Here is a 16,203-nt window from a genome sequence, read left to right on the forward strand (position 1 = left end):
TTTTGTGTAATTTTGTCCTCTGAACTTCTGGGCCTTTCAGTTACTGTTCCTCTTTCACTGAAGCTGTTCTTTGTGCTAATTAGCTTCAAGTATATAGGAAGGAAAGGAAGGTTTTTCCCCCATCGTCCTTTTTAGCTTAAAGCTTTTTTGATTAGATTAGTAAGACACAAAACAAATCTGTAATTAACTTTTTTTATAGTACCTTCAGTTCCTGATCAGGAGTCTGTCATTACAATATTTTAAGCTAAAATTAAATTCCAGACTCAAATAGCATCTTCTTAGCTAGCTGTTTACTTCCTATATCAGTTTTTTTCTTCTGCATTCCTTGCCTTCAGGGGACAGCAGTGAGGAAAACACAACCTGTGTCTCCATGGTCTTTGGTTTCTTACCTTGAATTTTTAATCTTTAATCTTTGGCAGTGCTAAGTTCCTTCTGGCATTATTATTTGTGCCTATATTAGTAACCAGAAGTAGATAATAATCATCTGTTTTTACAGGCCGTGGAAGTTTCTCTTATATCTTAGACAACAGACTTCTATTGTGGTCAGGTTGACAAATAGCTGTTTTGTTACTTATGAGAAGGAAATCACCAACTGCTGCTACTCTTCTCTCTTGCCTTCCACCCTGACTGGATGATCTCTCTTCTGACAACTTCTGTCGGTCCTTTTTATCATAACTTGGATGACTAGCAGCCAGTTCTTCCTCAGAACATCTAGCTCTCTCCTTTTCAGGAAGAGCAGGAATGTGGAGTTTTTCCCATGAGTGCCTTTAATTTTTCTTCTTGAAGGGAGATCAGATTGTACTTTTGAGCACATACGCACTTGACTGGCAGAAATGCAAAAGTAACATACTTAATGCTAGTTACTGAAAAATTATTCCTGTTCTCTATACTTATCACATTGCTTGGCCTTGTTTCTCAAAGCCTCTGGATGATTGCTATTCCCCTCCTATCTGCTTATTAATAAGATATCTCTGTCACTTCTTAATAGCTATACCAGCTTTCTTTTCTTTCTCCAGTTGTTTTACCATTTTGTTTTACTTACCTTATTTTATCATCTATCTTACTGTTCTCCTTATGTCTTTTCTTTGTAATCTTTTTCCTTCACATCAAATGTTCCTTTAACTTGAGTTGTTCTCTTTCAACTTCTCATTCTCCAAATTCCTCTTCCTCAGATTCAGTCCTTGACATTTTTTAAAGGCCAAAGTGTTCCAACGCAGAGATCAGACTGCTCCCTTATTCTCTTTTATGTCTGCTGTTGCTTCCAAATATAATTATAATCTCCCTCCTACAACTTCATGTAACATTTTATTTTACATCTCTCATGTACATGTAAGTATTGTAGTTAACTGTGTTTGTGTCTCATTCTCCTATCAGACTGTAAGCCAAAGTCTGGATTATGTCATTTAAATTTTCTATCTCTCCTAGTGACAAACACTGTATTCTACACACAGGTATTTAATAAATCTTTGCTGAATGAGTATCTGAATGCAACAAATTGAGGTCATCTTTTTTGTAAGTGTTCCAGATCCCGTTCTTCTTGATTTACTCCCTTGGCGTTAGTTCTGGTTTTTGTTTCTGCCCTTGGATTCTGTTGATTATTCCGTTTTCTGATTGCACCTCATTTTAGGACACACCCTTTTGCTCCTGGACCTTACCCCCTCTCTGTTCTGGCCGGCATTATTGATTTCATTACTACAGAAATTCCTACCCTCTCTCTTGACCAGCCACCATTTGTCTAATCTTGGTCCCCTGCTCTTAGCTGCCAAGACTACATTGAACAGGCTAGTGCTGAGGCAAACAGTTCAAAACGCATTGGAAAGCTTAAATTATTGCTGATTTTGAATGCTCTGACATTAAGTATCAACTATCTCCTGTATTCACAGTAATATCCTTATACATTACTACAAACTGGAGAAAACTTAGTGTTGTAAACATGATTTGTTTACTTATAAACATCATAACAAGAAAGAATTCAGGATTATATTTGATCTGATTCTTCCTCCTGGTTTTTACTGGCTTTTTACTCTTCCAAATTGATTGTAAAAAAATATGTTTACTTTTAACTTGGTAAAATTTGGTCTAAGAAATAACCTGCAAATGACTGTCTTCTTCCCCTCTTCTTTTCCCTGGTCACTTGCAGAGATTTAGCCACTCTGTGTTGGGTTTAATGGAGGTGATCTGTGGATTCTTTTAATCAGTGCTTTGTTTTCGGTGTTCACAGGTTCTAGGGAGTTTTTTCATATTATTTCTTATATCATGGTGTTCAGGTTTTTAAACTTGTGTTTTTCTGGGGTACCTGTAACCTTTCAATCATCTCTGCCATCCTTTCTTCAAGGTCATTATGTTTTTGCTTGTAATGAAGATCATATTTTCTTGAATCTTACTGCTTTGTTTGTTCTCTTTCAGATCATTCTTCACTTCTGTGTATCTGCATTCTCACTTGTTTTCTCCTTTGTTTCTTTGGTGAGACTTGCCAACATGGATTCAAGTTTTTCCATTCTGACAGTTACAGCTAGGCTCCCCTTAGTAAAAATAACAAATCCTGTGAAGCGGTAGCATTATTTGAATTTTAATTATTTGAAGTTATAATTATATGTAAAATATGATAATTGGTTCAAACCCAATAGAAATATGAAATGCAAAATTTTAAAAATAAGTTTTTAAATCTATTTATTAATGTAAAATAACAGTAAAAGATACAAAAATTGATTTCTGATTCAAGGTTATTATAAAGTAATAGAATAGCTGTAGAAAGAAAACTTTAAAAAATTAAAAGATTATTGAATATTGTACCTAAAGATGAGCCTACACTCATGAAATGATAAAAATATTATTGTTTAAAGTATTTTAGCAGCATAGACTCGAGTGTATTTTGTTTCTTAAATATATTTATCTGTATGCATATATGTATGCATTATATATATATGTATATGTTGGTAAACGTAGAGAGCTTTATTCCCATTTTGGCAGTTTACACATTCATATTCTCATACAATGAACCAAATGTAGTTCTCTGATCTGGTGCATTATCTAAAATTTTAAAAAATACTTGAAATAAGATATTGTTTTCCTTGCAAAATTTTTCAAGAGCTGGGCTAAAATAATTTGGAAACTAGTCTTAAAAAACAACTTTAGTCACCCATACTTTCTCAAGTTGAATACCAAAAAAACTGAAAGTGATCAATGATTATAGTGTCTCAGAGCATGAGGATTTTGAGAACTATAGATAGCATTGATTTTAGTTTAAAAATCTGCTTCTAAATTACTCCCCACTAAAATTGTGAGGCAGTCCTTAGACACTTTAAATCTAGGTTGAATTTCTTCTTTCTAAGATATTAAGTTCTGGAAAGTCTCTTTTTCTAGAATAAGCCTGTCATCCACATTAAAAATTTGTTGCTCAGTATATCCACCTTATTGGATTATTTTCTTCAAAATATCAGGATATTTATCTTCTGCATCTTTATCAGCATTGATAGCCTCACCAGGTATTTTTAACAGTATACAACTGAATTCTACTTTTAAAGCAATCAAGCTTACCAGTGCTTTCATTAAAAGTTTCTTCACCATCCATTTCATTTCCATTTTGTCTTCTATAGTAGTATGTATATTTTGTTCCTTCCTCATCATTTTAACTACTCCAACCCTAACATGGACTCTCATCCATTCAAACATATGTTGCTACATTTACCTTAGTCATTCTTCTTAGCTTCAGTCTGGTACAGATTAATTTTACTAAAACATTACTTTTATCATGTTATTTCTTTCTTTAAGGAACTACAGTGATTCTCTATTGATTACTTAATTGCCTAATTTTTCTTTCCAGGTTTTAAGATCCTCTGTAGTAATGTTGTCCCACCCTGCATCCAAACTTATTTCCTTCTCCTCCCCAACATAAACACATTGTTCTAGGCAGACTAGTCTGATTACTCTCCTATACCCACTTCTAACTTAATAACTTTATTCATGAACTTCCTTCAGTCTGAAATGTTCTCCCCTTCCCATTTCCTGCCACCTGTCCATATTCTACCTAGCCCCTTTTTGGCCCAACTCAAATCCTACCTATTCTTGAAGCCTTCATTGATAACTTCACACATTTATCTCCTTTCACCAATACTTTTTGCATTTATTGTTGTGATAAGCATTTAGAAACACAATATTCTGTTTTCAGCGTTATACAATTTGACTCTTGTAGAACAAGATGAGCAAAATATATTTGTTATACATGTATATCTGTTCTGTACTTATAGTATATTATGTGTAGAACTATTCTGTTCATAGAATAGTTATAAATTTACATAACACTAAATCCTCATAGTAAATTCATATACACATGACTATTTATACTAATGTTATTTTGCAGTGCAAATACCATTGTCATATTTTAGTTAATCTCCTGAGACATGTCACGTTGTTCTTTTTTATTTTAAAAATAGATTTATTGATGCCTTTGCTTTTGTATCACATTCATTTCTGTATATAGGAGGGAAAACACAAATGAGTGAAAGTATATTTTATCACCTCTACTTTGGGGCCAATCTTAGTTATTATAATAATTATATAGCATTCAGTTAATTTATTATCTTTTCCATTTCTGCTGTTGTGGTCATTGTATATACTATTTTCCTGGTTTTTCACTCCTTATTGGTTCATATTTTTATTTCTCTGAATTTCAAATTCCTCACTTCTTATGGCATATTAATATTATATTATACTCACGTACCACAGTTTGTTTGATCATTCCTCATTCAGTGGGTACCCACTTTGTTTCCAGTTCTTTGCAACCACATGTACTGCTGTGAACATTTTATTTGACTTCCTGGAGGTATGTGAGATATCTGGTTCAAAAGTTATCACTGGATCCCTTACTGGACATTTTTTTTTTATTTTTCATTTTTAACACAGTTTATAACAGATAAAACAATTCAGACTTTTGGTCAAGTGACACTTGTTTTTAAAGCATTTACAATATGGACCACAAAAGAATTTTTTTTTTTTAAACATTAACCAACTGAGACACAAATATTATTTGTTTGCTGACTTCACAAGCTCTTGACCTAATTGCTCCACAGTATTACTAAGAATTAAAGGACCCTAACTTATTGTTGTTGGTCTAAAGTCCTAAGCCTAATAGCTTAATTTTAGACTTAACCTCGGATGGTCCCCTACCAATAATCTATAATTTAATAGATCTGGTATTAAGCTTACAAACCTTTTGACTATAGAAAATTGCTACCAAGAGTAGGGACATTCCAGGGAAACAATATCTCCCCAACTTCATGTCAATTCCAGGTAGGAGTAGATTGTCAACTTGCATTCAGTCAGGCTTAAAGTCTGCCAGGTGTCAATGGGGAAATTGAATCAGGAGAATCCTACCTCAGCCCAGGCTGAACAGCCTCTCTCCCACCCTTCCCATGAGATCACCTTTTGCAGTTCATATCAGCATCTCACAGGCTTACTGGCATCCTGGATTGGAGGCTCAGATCACCTTTCTTGCTATCCTTATCTGGAGTTAGACTCAGAAAAAGTCACTTAATAGTCCCATAGCATCTAACAATAGCAAATTCCAATAACCAGGTTTCAAATATGATTATAATTTCACTTTGGCTAAGGAATATCTTTTGAGGCAAGTCTTAAGTGGCTTACATGCCTTTCTATACATGTTCTAGTTCCTGATTAAATAACAATCATAAAATCAAATTTACCATTAAAATCTTAACTTTTCTATCAAAACCAAATTTTACCTGAGGTTACCTTCCTCTAGGAAATTTAGACTAAAATTCTTTTCCCCAAACTAAAGATGTCATTGATTTATTCTCAGTAATTAATTCAGTCAGTTGTTTTAATACTAATTGCTTTTACCTCACTTTGTAACATGTCCAATTTTTCCCCCATCACTCCCCTCCCCTCACTTGCATTCTGATTACTCCTTCCCTCAATGTACCTTCCCTTCTGTCACACCCCACCCTTTCCTTATCCCCATCTTCTCTCTTTTCTTGTAGGGCAAGATAAATTTCTATACTCCATTCCCTGTATTTCTTAGTTCCCGGTTATATGCAATAAAAATTCTCAGCATTCATTGCTAATGCTTTGAATTCCAACTTCTCTCCCTCCTCCCCCCTCCCCAGCCCCACTGAAAAGGCATGCAATTCAATACAGACTAAATATGTGTCGTTTTGCAAAAGACTTCTATAATAATCATGTTATATGTTACTAACTATATTGCCCTCTGTCCTACTCTATCCTCCCTTATTTTTTCTTCCCCCTCAATTGACCTTGTCCCTTCTCAAAAGTGTTTATTTCTAATAACTCCCTTCTCCCATTTGCCCTCCCTTCCATCGTTCCCCTCACTCCACTTATCCCCTCCTCCGCTACTTTCCTCTGGTGTAAGATAGATTTTCATATCAGATTTAGTGAGCATGTTATTCTTCCTTCAGCCATATGTGGAGAGAATAACTTCACTTTTCCCCTCTTCCCTTCTCCCTTTTCTCCTCCATTGAACAAGATTTTTCTTATCTCTTTTATGAGTTATAGCCTGTCCCATTCCATTTCTCCCTTTCTCCTCTCAGTATTTTCCTCCCTCACCCCTTCATTTTTATTTTATTTTTTGTGTGGATATCATCTCCTCTGATTCAACACACCCTGTACTCTCTGTCTATATGTGTATGTGTGTGTGTGTGTTTATGTACAATCTCTCCATATACCCAAATACTGAGAAAAGGTTCAAGAGTTATAAATATCTTTCCATGTAGTAATGTAAACAATTCAGCTTTAGAAAGTCTTTTATGATTTTTCTTTCCTGTTTACCTTTTAATGCTTCTCTTGATTCTTGTATTGGAAAGTCAAATTTTTTATATATATCTGGTCTTTTCCTCAATATGAATGATTGAAAGTCCTCTTTATCATTGAATGACCATTTATTCCCTTGAAGTATTATACTCAGATTTACTGGGTAGGTGATTCTTGGCTTCAATCCCAGTTCCTTTGACCTCTGGAATATCCCATTCCAAGCCCTTCAATCCCTTAATGTTGAAGCTGCCAGATCTTGTGTTATCCTAATTTTATTTCCACAGTACTCAAATTGTTTCTTTCTAGCTGCTTGCAGTATTTTCTCCTTAATCTGGGAACTCTGAAATTTGGCCACAGTATTCCTAGGAGTTTCTCTGTTTGGGTCTTTTTCAGGAGGTGATCTGTGAATTCTTTTAATATTTATTTTGCCCTCTGGTTCTAGAATATCAGGGCAGTTTTCCTTGATAATTTCATGGAAGTTAATGTCTAGGCTCTTTTTTGATCATGGCTTTCAGGTAGTCCCATAATTTTCACATTGTTTCTCCTGGATCTATTTTCCAGGTCAGTTGTTTTTCCAGTGAGATGTTTCACATTATCTTCTATTTTTTCAAACTTTTGGTTTAGTTTTCTAACTGCTTGGTTTATCTCATTGTCATTCATTTCCCTGAACTCAATTCTCTCTTTCAACGAATTATTTTGTTCAGTGAGCTTTTGAACCTTCTCCTCCAGTTGTCTAATTCTGCTTTTTAAAGCCTCCTTCTCTGCATTAGCTTTTTGGACCTCTTTTTCCAATTGAGTTAACCTCTTTTTAAAGCTGTTATTTTCCTCAGCATTTTTTTGGTTCTCCTTTAGTAAGCTGCTAACTTGTTTTTTAAGATCTTCTATTGCCTGAGCCCAGTTTAAGGTTTGGAGGCAGAGGCCTTGACTTTCTCTGACAGTATGCCTTGTTCTTCCTCATCTGAAAGGATGGGGGGAGACACCTGTTCCCCAAGAAAGTAACCTTCTATGGTCTTATTTTTTTCCCCTTTTTCTGGGCATTTTCCCAGCCAGTTACTTGACTTCTGATTTTCCTCTCCACAACCACCTTGCCTCCAGTTCTGCCAAGCCAGCACTGGGAGCTGAGATTCAGATGAGCTGCTCCAATCCCTCAGGGGCTTTAGGCAGGGACAGGGCTGCCATTCAGTGTGAGATTAAAATCAGCTGCTCAGGTGGGGGTAGGGCCACCACCCAGGGCTCAGTTCTCAGGGGGTTTACCATGAGACCTTCAATAATGCATTTGGGCTACTGCCTGCTTTGGGAGCCTTGTCTGCAGCTTCCTCTACTGCTGCCTCCTGAGGAGGCCTGAGTTATGGGGACACATTGCCCCCTTCTCAGCCAGCTGAAAAGACCCTCTCACTGACCTTTGGCGCCTGTGGGTTGAGGGATCTGTGTGGCTGCTGGAGATTCTGTCCCTCAAGCCTTCTCAGATGTGCTCCTCTTGGTGCTGCGTGGCCAAGGCTGGACTGGGCTCTGCTCTGTGCCAGGTGCAATAGACCTTTCCTGTCTGTCTTTCAGGTCACTCTGGGCTAGAAATCTCCTCCACTCTGTTGTTCTGTGGCTTCTGCTACTGTAGAATTTGTTGAGAGTTCTTTACAGGTATTTTATGGGCTGTGGGGTAAGAGCAAGTGTATGTGCTTCTTTCTACTCTGCCATCTTAGCTCTCCCCCCCCCCCCAAGATCTGGACATTTCTTAGTAGACATCTTATAGGCATCTCAAACCTAACTTGTATAAAACAGAACTAATATCTCCCCCAAACTGCCCCCTCAAAAAACCCAAAAAAACAAAACCAAATACTCCTCTTGCTAACTTCTCTATTTCTGAAAGAATGGCACCACCATTCTCCCAATTACCCAGGGCTCCAAACTCAGAGTCAATCTTGATTCATCCCTTATCTCATATAATAATACTTATATCCAGTTAATTTCCAAGTCTTGTTTACTGAATCTTTCCCTTTCTCTACACTCTGTAGTTACCATCCTAGTTCAGGCCCTCATTCCCTCTTGCTGGGGTTGTTGTAGTAGCCCATTAATTGGTCTTCCTGCATTGAATCCTCTCTCCCCAATATATCTTATACACAGTTGCCAGTTATATTCCTAAAGTACAAGTCCAACCATGTCACTTCTCTACTCAGGAAATTCCAGTACCTCCCTATTCCTCCTGTTAAATCTCAGACATTTCTGTTTGACATTTATAATCCAACTCTAGGCTAATATTCTAGACTCATTCTGATATTCCCCTTATCATACTTTATAGTCCATCCAAACTGACCTCCTTCCTGTTCTTCTACACCATATTCTGTTTCTGACCCCCCCACCTCCTTTGCACAGGTCATCCTTCTATGCACACGTCTTCACTTCTATCTCTTAGAGTCCATAACTTCTTTCTAAGCTCAGCTCAAGTGCTCCTTTATACAGGAAGTCCTTTCTGACCCATTCTGTTATTGTTTACCTCTTTCCTCCCTAATAATTTCTATTTACTTTGCATATATTTTGCATATGCTTTTCTATATTCTTGTGCTTTTACCTGATTGAAAGCTTCTTCAGGGCAGAAACTATTCAATTTTTGTTTTTATAACTCTAACACCTAGCATAGTGCCTGGTGTATAGTAGATACTTAATAAATACTCGTTGATTGATTCTTTGGATCTTTTAGTTGTATTTTTGCGTAATTCCAAATTGTTTTCCAAACATGATTTTAAAAATTATAATTGTAGGCAGAGTATGCCTGGAATTTGACTCCAGGCAATATTGTTTATTATACATTATTGTATTTGTTTACTCATTTTCATGGCTGTATACCTTACTTCAATTAGATTGTGAGCTTTTTGTGGCTGAAGTTGTATCTTAGTTCTTTCCTATTTCAGTAGCACTTAACATAGTATAGGCACCCAGTAGATACTTAGAAAAGACTTTTTGTGGAGTTACAAAGGGAGTAACATCTGATGGAGAAGAGTAAGTCCTATGTTAAGGTATGTAAATGAAGTCACTACAGTATACATCAGCAATGAATATTATTTGAGAAATTATATTCCATCTTTGTTTTTCAGTTTGACTTTGAAATTAATTTTTGAGGATTTCTTTCACAGATAAGGTAATGAAATATATTTCTACGTTTAAAATCCTAAATTTACTGTAAGTTGTATGAGAGAATGAACCAAGACAATCCATTTCAATAGCTGAAAAAGACAAAGCATGTCATGTTGATGTCGGGTCAGTTGTGTCATCTTCATCTGTGAAGGACAACACAGCATTATTATTAGTCATTGAATCCATTAATTCAGGACATAAACAGAAGCATTTCAGTGATGGTGTGAATTCATCTGCTACTCTTCATTTTATTTTTTCATTGTGAATTTAAACACAAAAAAACCCAAAACCTTTCCATGTGCAGAGCACAAAACAGAACTTGTATATGAAACCACAAATCTCCATTTCATGTTGATTGCTTTTTTAACAAGTATATATAATAAATTCCATGTTACTTTCAAAATTGTGCTCCTTAGTCTGTGCTTGTTTCTAAACTTCCTTCTTTAAATAATCTTATTGCATAAAATCCCAACCCCCCCCCCTTCCTTTCTGTTTGTCTTGTCTCCTTCCCCCATTATGTAGGTCTTTATGTAAAAGGACACTTTTGTATAATCCAAAAGGCTTTGACATCTTTAATTTTTTAATCCCAAACCATATTTTTCAATATATTTCTCCCTTGTGCACTTATTTACAATCAAGTTACCTTGATACCAAATATCAAGGTAGACATTGACTTGGTTTTGAGAATTTTCTTAAGTTCTAGAAAAATTTCCCTAATTCTCCATCCTTCACCACAGCTGCTGGTGTATAAGGTATAATTCTGTAAATGGCAGGCACCTTGCTTTTTCATACTGTGAAAATCACAAGGCAAGATAAATGTGTCCAATATAATAATTATTTTTTTTGCCTTTGTCATAAAATGAAGCCAGTTTAGCAAATAAATTTATTATACATCTAAAAAAATTAAATAAAAAATAAACTCCCTTATTTTCTAAGTATTTTTAAAATGTTTCAATGACTTTTTTTAATTTAAATTTTTTGTTTTTCATGTTTTTATCACTGCCTTCATTACTTCTCACCCAATTAAATATTGAAAGAACAAAAGGAAGAAAAAAGAACTCTTGTAAAAAAACAAACATTTATATAAAGCAAATTACTGCATTGGCCATGTCCAAAAAATGTATATCTTTTTCTTTACCTTGAGTCCATCACCTTTCTTTTAGGAGGTGGGTAATATACTTCATCACAGGTTCTTTGGAAACATATATGGTTCATTGCTGCATTGATCAGAATTCCTTGGTGTTTCAGAGTTATTTTTATTTTCAATGTTATTCTTGTGTGAGTTGTTCTCTTGGTTCTGTTCTCTTCATTCTGTATCAATTCTTGCTATCAGGAATCTCAGAATTCATCTCTTTCATAATATTTTATTGCACAATAATGGAAAGATTCTGCCAGGGATTGTGTGTACCTGTCTGTGGTTCCTCAATAACTTGAATTCTCTCTGGATGCTTTGCTGTATTTTAAATTTAATATGAGATAATAGAGTTTCTATCTTCATTTTACCCTCTAATAGATCTGGGCAGTTTTACTTTATGATTTTTTTGAAATATAGAAATTTGGGTCCCTGGAATGAACTTCACCTCCTGGAAATAAGCCCCTCCCTAGATCTTTGAGTGTCCAGATTCTTAAGAAAAAATGGTTTTGAAATCCAGCGATCCTGAAGTTATCTCTCTTTGAACTGTTTTCCAGGTCATTTGTTTTGATATCAAGTATCTTATGTTTTCTTTTATTTTTTTCCTAATCTTTTGTTTTAATGTTTTTTGCTGTCTTGTGTCTCTATTCTAGTTTTCAGATAATCTGTTTCTTGAATAGGCTTATAACCTTTTCTTCTCAGCAATTTATTCTCCCTCCAGTTCTTTCTTCTAGAGCTTTTATTTCATTTTTTAACACTTCATTTCTTTTAGGTATTCAGGTCCTTGTGGACAATTCAGTTTTATCCTTGAAGTCACTGCTTTTTGTTGCTACAGATTTGATCTCTCTTTTTGGGGTGTCTCTAGAGCTATGATATTTTTTTATGTTATGTCATTACTATTCCTCAACAACCAAAAAGGCTGGTTCATACTATATTATAAAAATATTAGATACTAACTAAAATAACATTCATGTGAAATAATGCATGGACTGAAACTAATTCACAGTAACTGCTATTTTTCAGTTAAAAATGTAAATGATACTGAAACCTTTCCTGTTTTGGGACAGGAAGGATTCATAAGTTTGCCTTGATCATCTTGTGTTGGTCTTCAGCTATCTCCTCAGAAAAACTGAATCTGTGTATTCAGAGTTGTTTGTGCTCTATACATGCCGAAGAAAAACATGGCAATTAAGACCTGATGAGCAAATATCGTTTTGTTGGATTTAGGAAAATTCTTTTTCTTTTTGGCTTGGCCAAATTTCCTCATAAAGAATGCTTGTTTCCAGACGATTTATTAATTTTTCTGTTCTCTAATAATTACAGAAATGTTCATAGAAGAATCTGTCACAGCAGAACGTTTCTCTTCTCGAAGGCCATGCTAACTAAAGCTAAAGCCACAAAATCAGCTGTTTGTCAAGGGCCAGTATTCAGGTCAGGACCAACTTCAGCACTTTACTTGTCTTGATTCATGGATCAAGTACATTCATGCTTGAGTTCTTATTTCAATGTGCAAACTTTATCATTGAATTTTTGTCTGCTGTACTGAAGGAAAAAGAGAACAATAGATGTAGTCCACATTCTTTATCTCACCCTTCTGACACAGCGATTTGTGATAAGAGAAAGGCTATCACACCATTTGTTACCTTGACTAGGATGATCTTACAAAGATTCTTTTTGTTCATTGTGTAAGTCTGTTGTGGAACTGGCAAGCAGCATTCTCTACACTCTAAAGTTTCACATGGCCTTGTTTTAAAAGGATTCATAGACTCTAGAGATGTAAGGGAGAATGTTAGAGATCATCTAGTCCAACCCTTCATTTTACAATTAAAGAAACTGAGGTCCAGAGAGAGGAAGTGATTTGTCCAGATCCCACAACTACTTAGTAACAGAGTTATAATTCAAGCAAACCTAGGTTTGTAACGAGTTACTCTGACTCTGAATTCAGTGCTTTTTTCCAATAGTTCATAGTTCATCCTTGGGCATTGTTCACAGAATCACAAGTGTTAAGAGTTGGAAAGGACCTTAATAGATCATCTATTTTAACTCCTACATTTTACAAATAAGGAAACAGAGATCCTGAGAGATTGTAATTTGCCTAAAATAGCACAAGCTCTTAAGTGGCAAGGTCGGACTTTGTACCTGGGTCTTCTGATTCCAAGACCAGAGCTCTTTCTACTATATACCTCACTAGTTAGTTCATAGTTCAAAATTTAAATATATTTAGTAGTTGTCATCCTAGTACTTGCCACCTGGCCTGCCCTCCCTGGAATCTTGGATACCTACAAAGTAGTATTGGATTTCACCGAGTGTAGGTGGAGAAGGAGGGATGGGAAGCTGAAAACAATATTGGAGGATGCTTATATTGAATTTTGTTATGATGCAAGAGTGTCCTATCTTTAACTTTTCCTAACCCTCCCCCCACTTACAATAGCTTGCACTCTTCACTCCTTCTGAAATTGCTTTACGTTTTTTATTTTCCTTTATGCATATTATTTCTCTCCAACAGAATGTAAGCTCGTTGAGAGCACATAGCATTTTGTTTTTATCTCTGAATCCCTAGCACCTGGTGCATAATAGCATGCATTGACTGTTATAGGTTAGAAATGCTCAGATTTCATAAAGTAAAATTTTCAAATTGAAAGAGTTTTTAGAATAATGGAGAATTTTTGGCAACCTATTGTCATTGCCTTGTTCTCTGTGTCATTCTTCCTGTACTTTTGATCAAGTCCAAAAGTTACAAGTTGAATTTTAAAAGGTAATGCTTTGGGAGAAAAATGATCTTTGAAGGTATGTGTTTAACTTGTTGGTTTATTGATGTTCTTGTAGTGATCCCTATTCTCCAGTTATCTTAGATGCTTCTAATTTGATGAAATTATTACCCTACTTAATTGGATTTTATTTCTCTTCTGTTTCTTAGGTGTGAAAAGGGAAACAAAGATATTCCAAATGCATTTTTAAAAATCATTTGCTTATTTTTTTTTTAAATTCAATTTTATTTTTAGTTGCGAATTCTCTGTCTTCTTCCTCCTCGACACATCAAAAACACAAGAAACAGAAAACTCCTTACAAATATGAAGTGGTACAAAACAAATTTCTCCATTAGCCATGTTCGAAAGGGGTGTGGGTTGGGGTACAGGGTGGCAGGATAAAACAAGGAGAAAAAAAAGAAAAAATATTCTTCAGTCTGCACTCTGAGTGCATCAGTTCTCTATCTGGAGGTGGATCACATTTTTCATTATGAGTCCATTGGAAGTTTGGTGGGTCAGTGTGTTGATCAGAGTTATTAAATCCAGTTGATTGTCTTTATAGTATTGCTGTTACTGTGTAAATTGATTTCCTGGTTCTTCTTACTTCACTTTTTCACATAGATCTTCCTAGACTTTTCTGAAATAGCCTTTCAATCATTTTTTACAGCATACTAGTATTCCATCACACTCATATCCCATAACTTATTCAGCCATTCTGCAGTTGATGAGCATTCCCTCTGTTTCCAATTCTTTGCCACCACCAAAAGAGCTACTATCAATATTTTTGTATATGTGGATCCTTTTTCTTTGATCCCTTTGGGGTATCGACCTAGTAACAGTATTTCTGGATCAAAGGGTATGCACAGTTTAATAGTTTTTGTGACATAGTTCCAAATTGTTCTCCGTAATTATTGGACTAGTTCACAACTCCAATAGCAGCTCATTTATGTACCTGTTTACCAGATCTAATCCCTTAAATCTATTCATCACCTCTACTTCATATTCTTAAGGGATGGTATATAAGTCACATCTGATGGTTTTCCTTCATTTCTTCAATTTGATTCTGATTTTCACAATAAGAAGCTCACAGTCTGAGCCACAGGCAGTCCAGGTCTTGTTTTCACTGACTAGAGCTTCTTCACCTTTGATGACAAAGTATATCATCCTTCTGATTTTGATGTTGACCAGCTGGTGAGGTCCGTGTGTAGACTTGCCTTTTGGATTGTTGAAAAGAGTGTTTGTGCTAGTTATCGTGACAAAACTCTATTAGTTTTTGCCTAGCTTCATTTTGTACTCCAAGGCCAAACTTGTTATTTATTCCAATTACTTTTTGATTTACTACTTTAGCATTTCAATTCCCTATAATGAATGTAACATCTTTTTTGATATTATTTCTAGAAAATGTTGTAGGTCTTCATGGAACTGATCAGTTTGGGCCTCTTTGGCATCAGTGGTTGGAGCATAGCTGTGCCAAATGGTTCTGATTGTGTTTTGTGTGAGATTGCTGTATTGTGAAAATTATGGTAGTATCTAAGGCCCAAACATTTATGTGGTGATGTATTATGGGGCATTCATTCAAAAACAATTCTTTTTATTTTTGTTCTTCACAGGGAATTTTAAAGTTGTGCTATGAATGGTGATACAGGTGCAACGGTGGTGACTTCACCACCTCCAACCACGGCCCCTCATAAGGAGCGATATTTTGATAGAGTAGATGAGAACAATCCAGAATACTTGAGAGAGAGGAATATGGCACCAGACCTTCGTCAGGATTTCAACATGATGGAGCAAAAGAAGAGGGTTTCCATGATTCTGCAAAGTCCAGTAAGAGAACAATCTTTTTTTTTTTCTAACTAAATCTTTTTTCTCATTAAAGGTAGTTTAACATTTCTTGTTACATTGATTATTTTCTATAATGTATGGCCCCTAAAATACGATAGCTCCAAATTCTTCAAGGGATTTGTTTTATCTCAAGGAGAGGTAAAGATAATAAATGAGGGCTATTCCAACTGTGATCAGCTTGGCAGATTTATCTTACCAGGATTGCAGCTGGTTATCTGCATTCATATAACTTTTTACTGGGAGATCTGGCACAGAGGAGAGAGACATTTTATAGAAATCAGGAATGTAACAGGTAAGTGAAAACTTATCATTCACAGACCCCACTATTGTGTTTACCTTTGACAGTGATCCAGAGGACAAAATTGATTCAAAGAAAAGGCACCTTATTGAAATGTCATAGTAAAAAGGAAGTAGCAACAAAACACTTCCTCCCATATGAGAGAGTGGGGTACGCTCTCACAAATACTTATGACAGAAAGAGTGGATACAAATAAAGGATACATGTGGAGGGGAACACATGTGGCCAGGAAACATTCATAGGGAGGGGACACATGACTAAGGTACAGGTGT

General features: G+C 35.5%; 1 protein-coding gene across 7 annotated transcripts in view; it reads left to right on the plus strand.

Annotated features, from left to right (window-relative positions):
* Positions 1–16,203, plus strand: part of ADD1 (adducin 1) — a 111,616-nt gene that overhangs the window by 39,118 nt on the left and 56,295 nt on the right. For 6 of the 7 annotated variants that reach the window (XM_072620059.1, XM_072620056.1, XM_072620061.1 and 3 more), the window contains exon 2: positions 15,402–15,615. In XM_072620059.1, the coding sequence (XP_072476160.1) occupies positions 15,421–15,615 (195 nt within the window). In that variant the 5' untranslated portion in view covers positions 15,402–15,420. Of the gene's footprint in view, positions 1–12,376; positions 12,476–15,401; positions 15,616–16,203 lie in introns of those variants that run through there. The other variant, XM_072620057.1, reaches the window with a different exon arrangement.

The sequence above is a fragment of the Notamacropus eugenii genome, chromosome 6, assembly GCF_028372415.1.
Source record: "Notamacropus eugenii isolate mMacEug1 chromosome 6, mMacEug1.pri_v2, whole genome shotgun sequence".
NCBI classification, from domain to species: Eukaryota; Metazoa; Chordata; class Mammalia; order Diprotodontia; family Macropodidae; genus Notamacropus; species Notamacropus eugenii.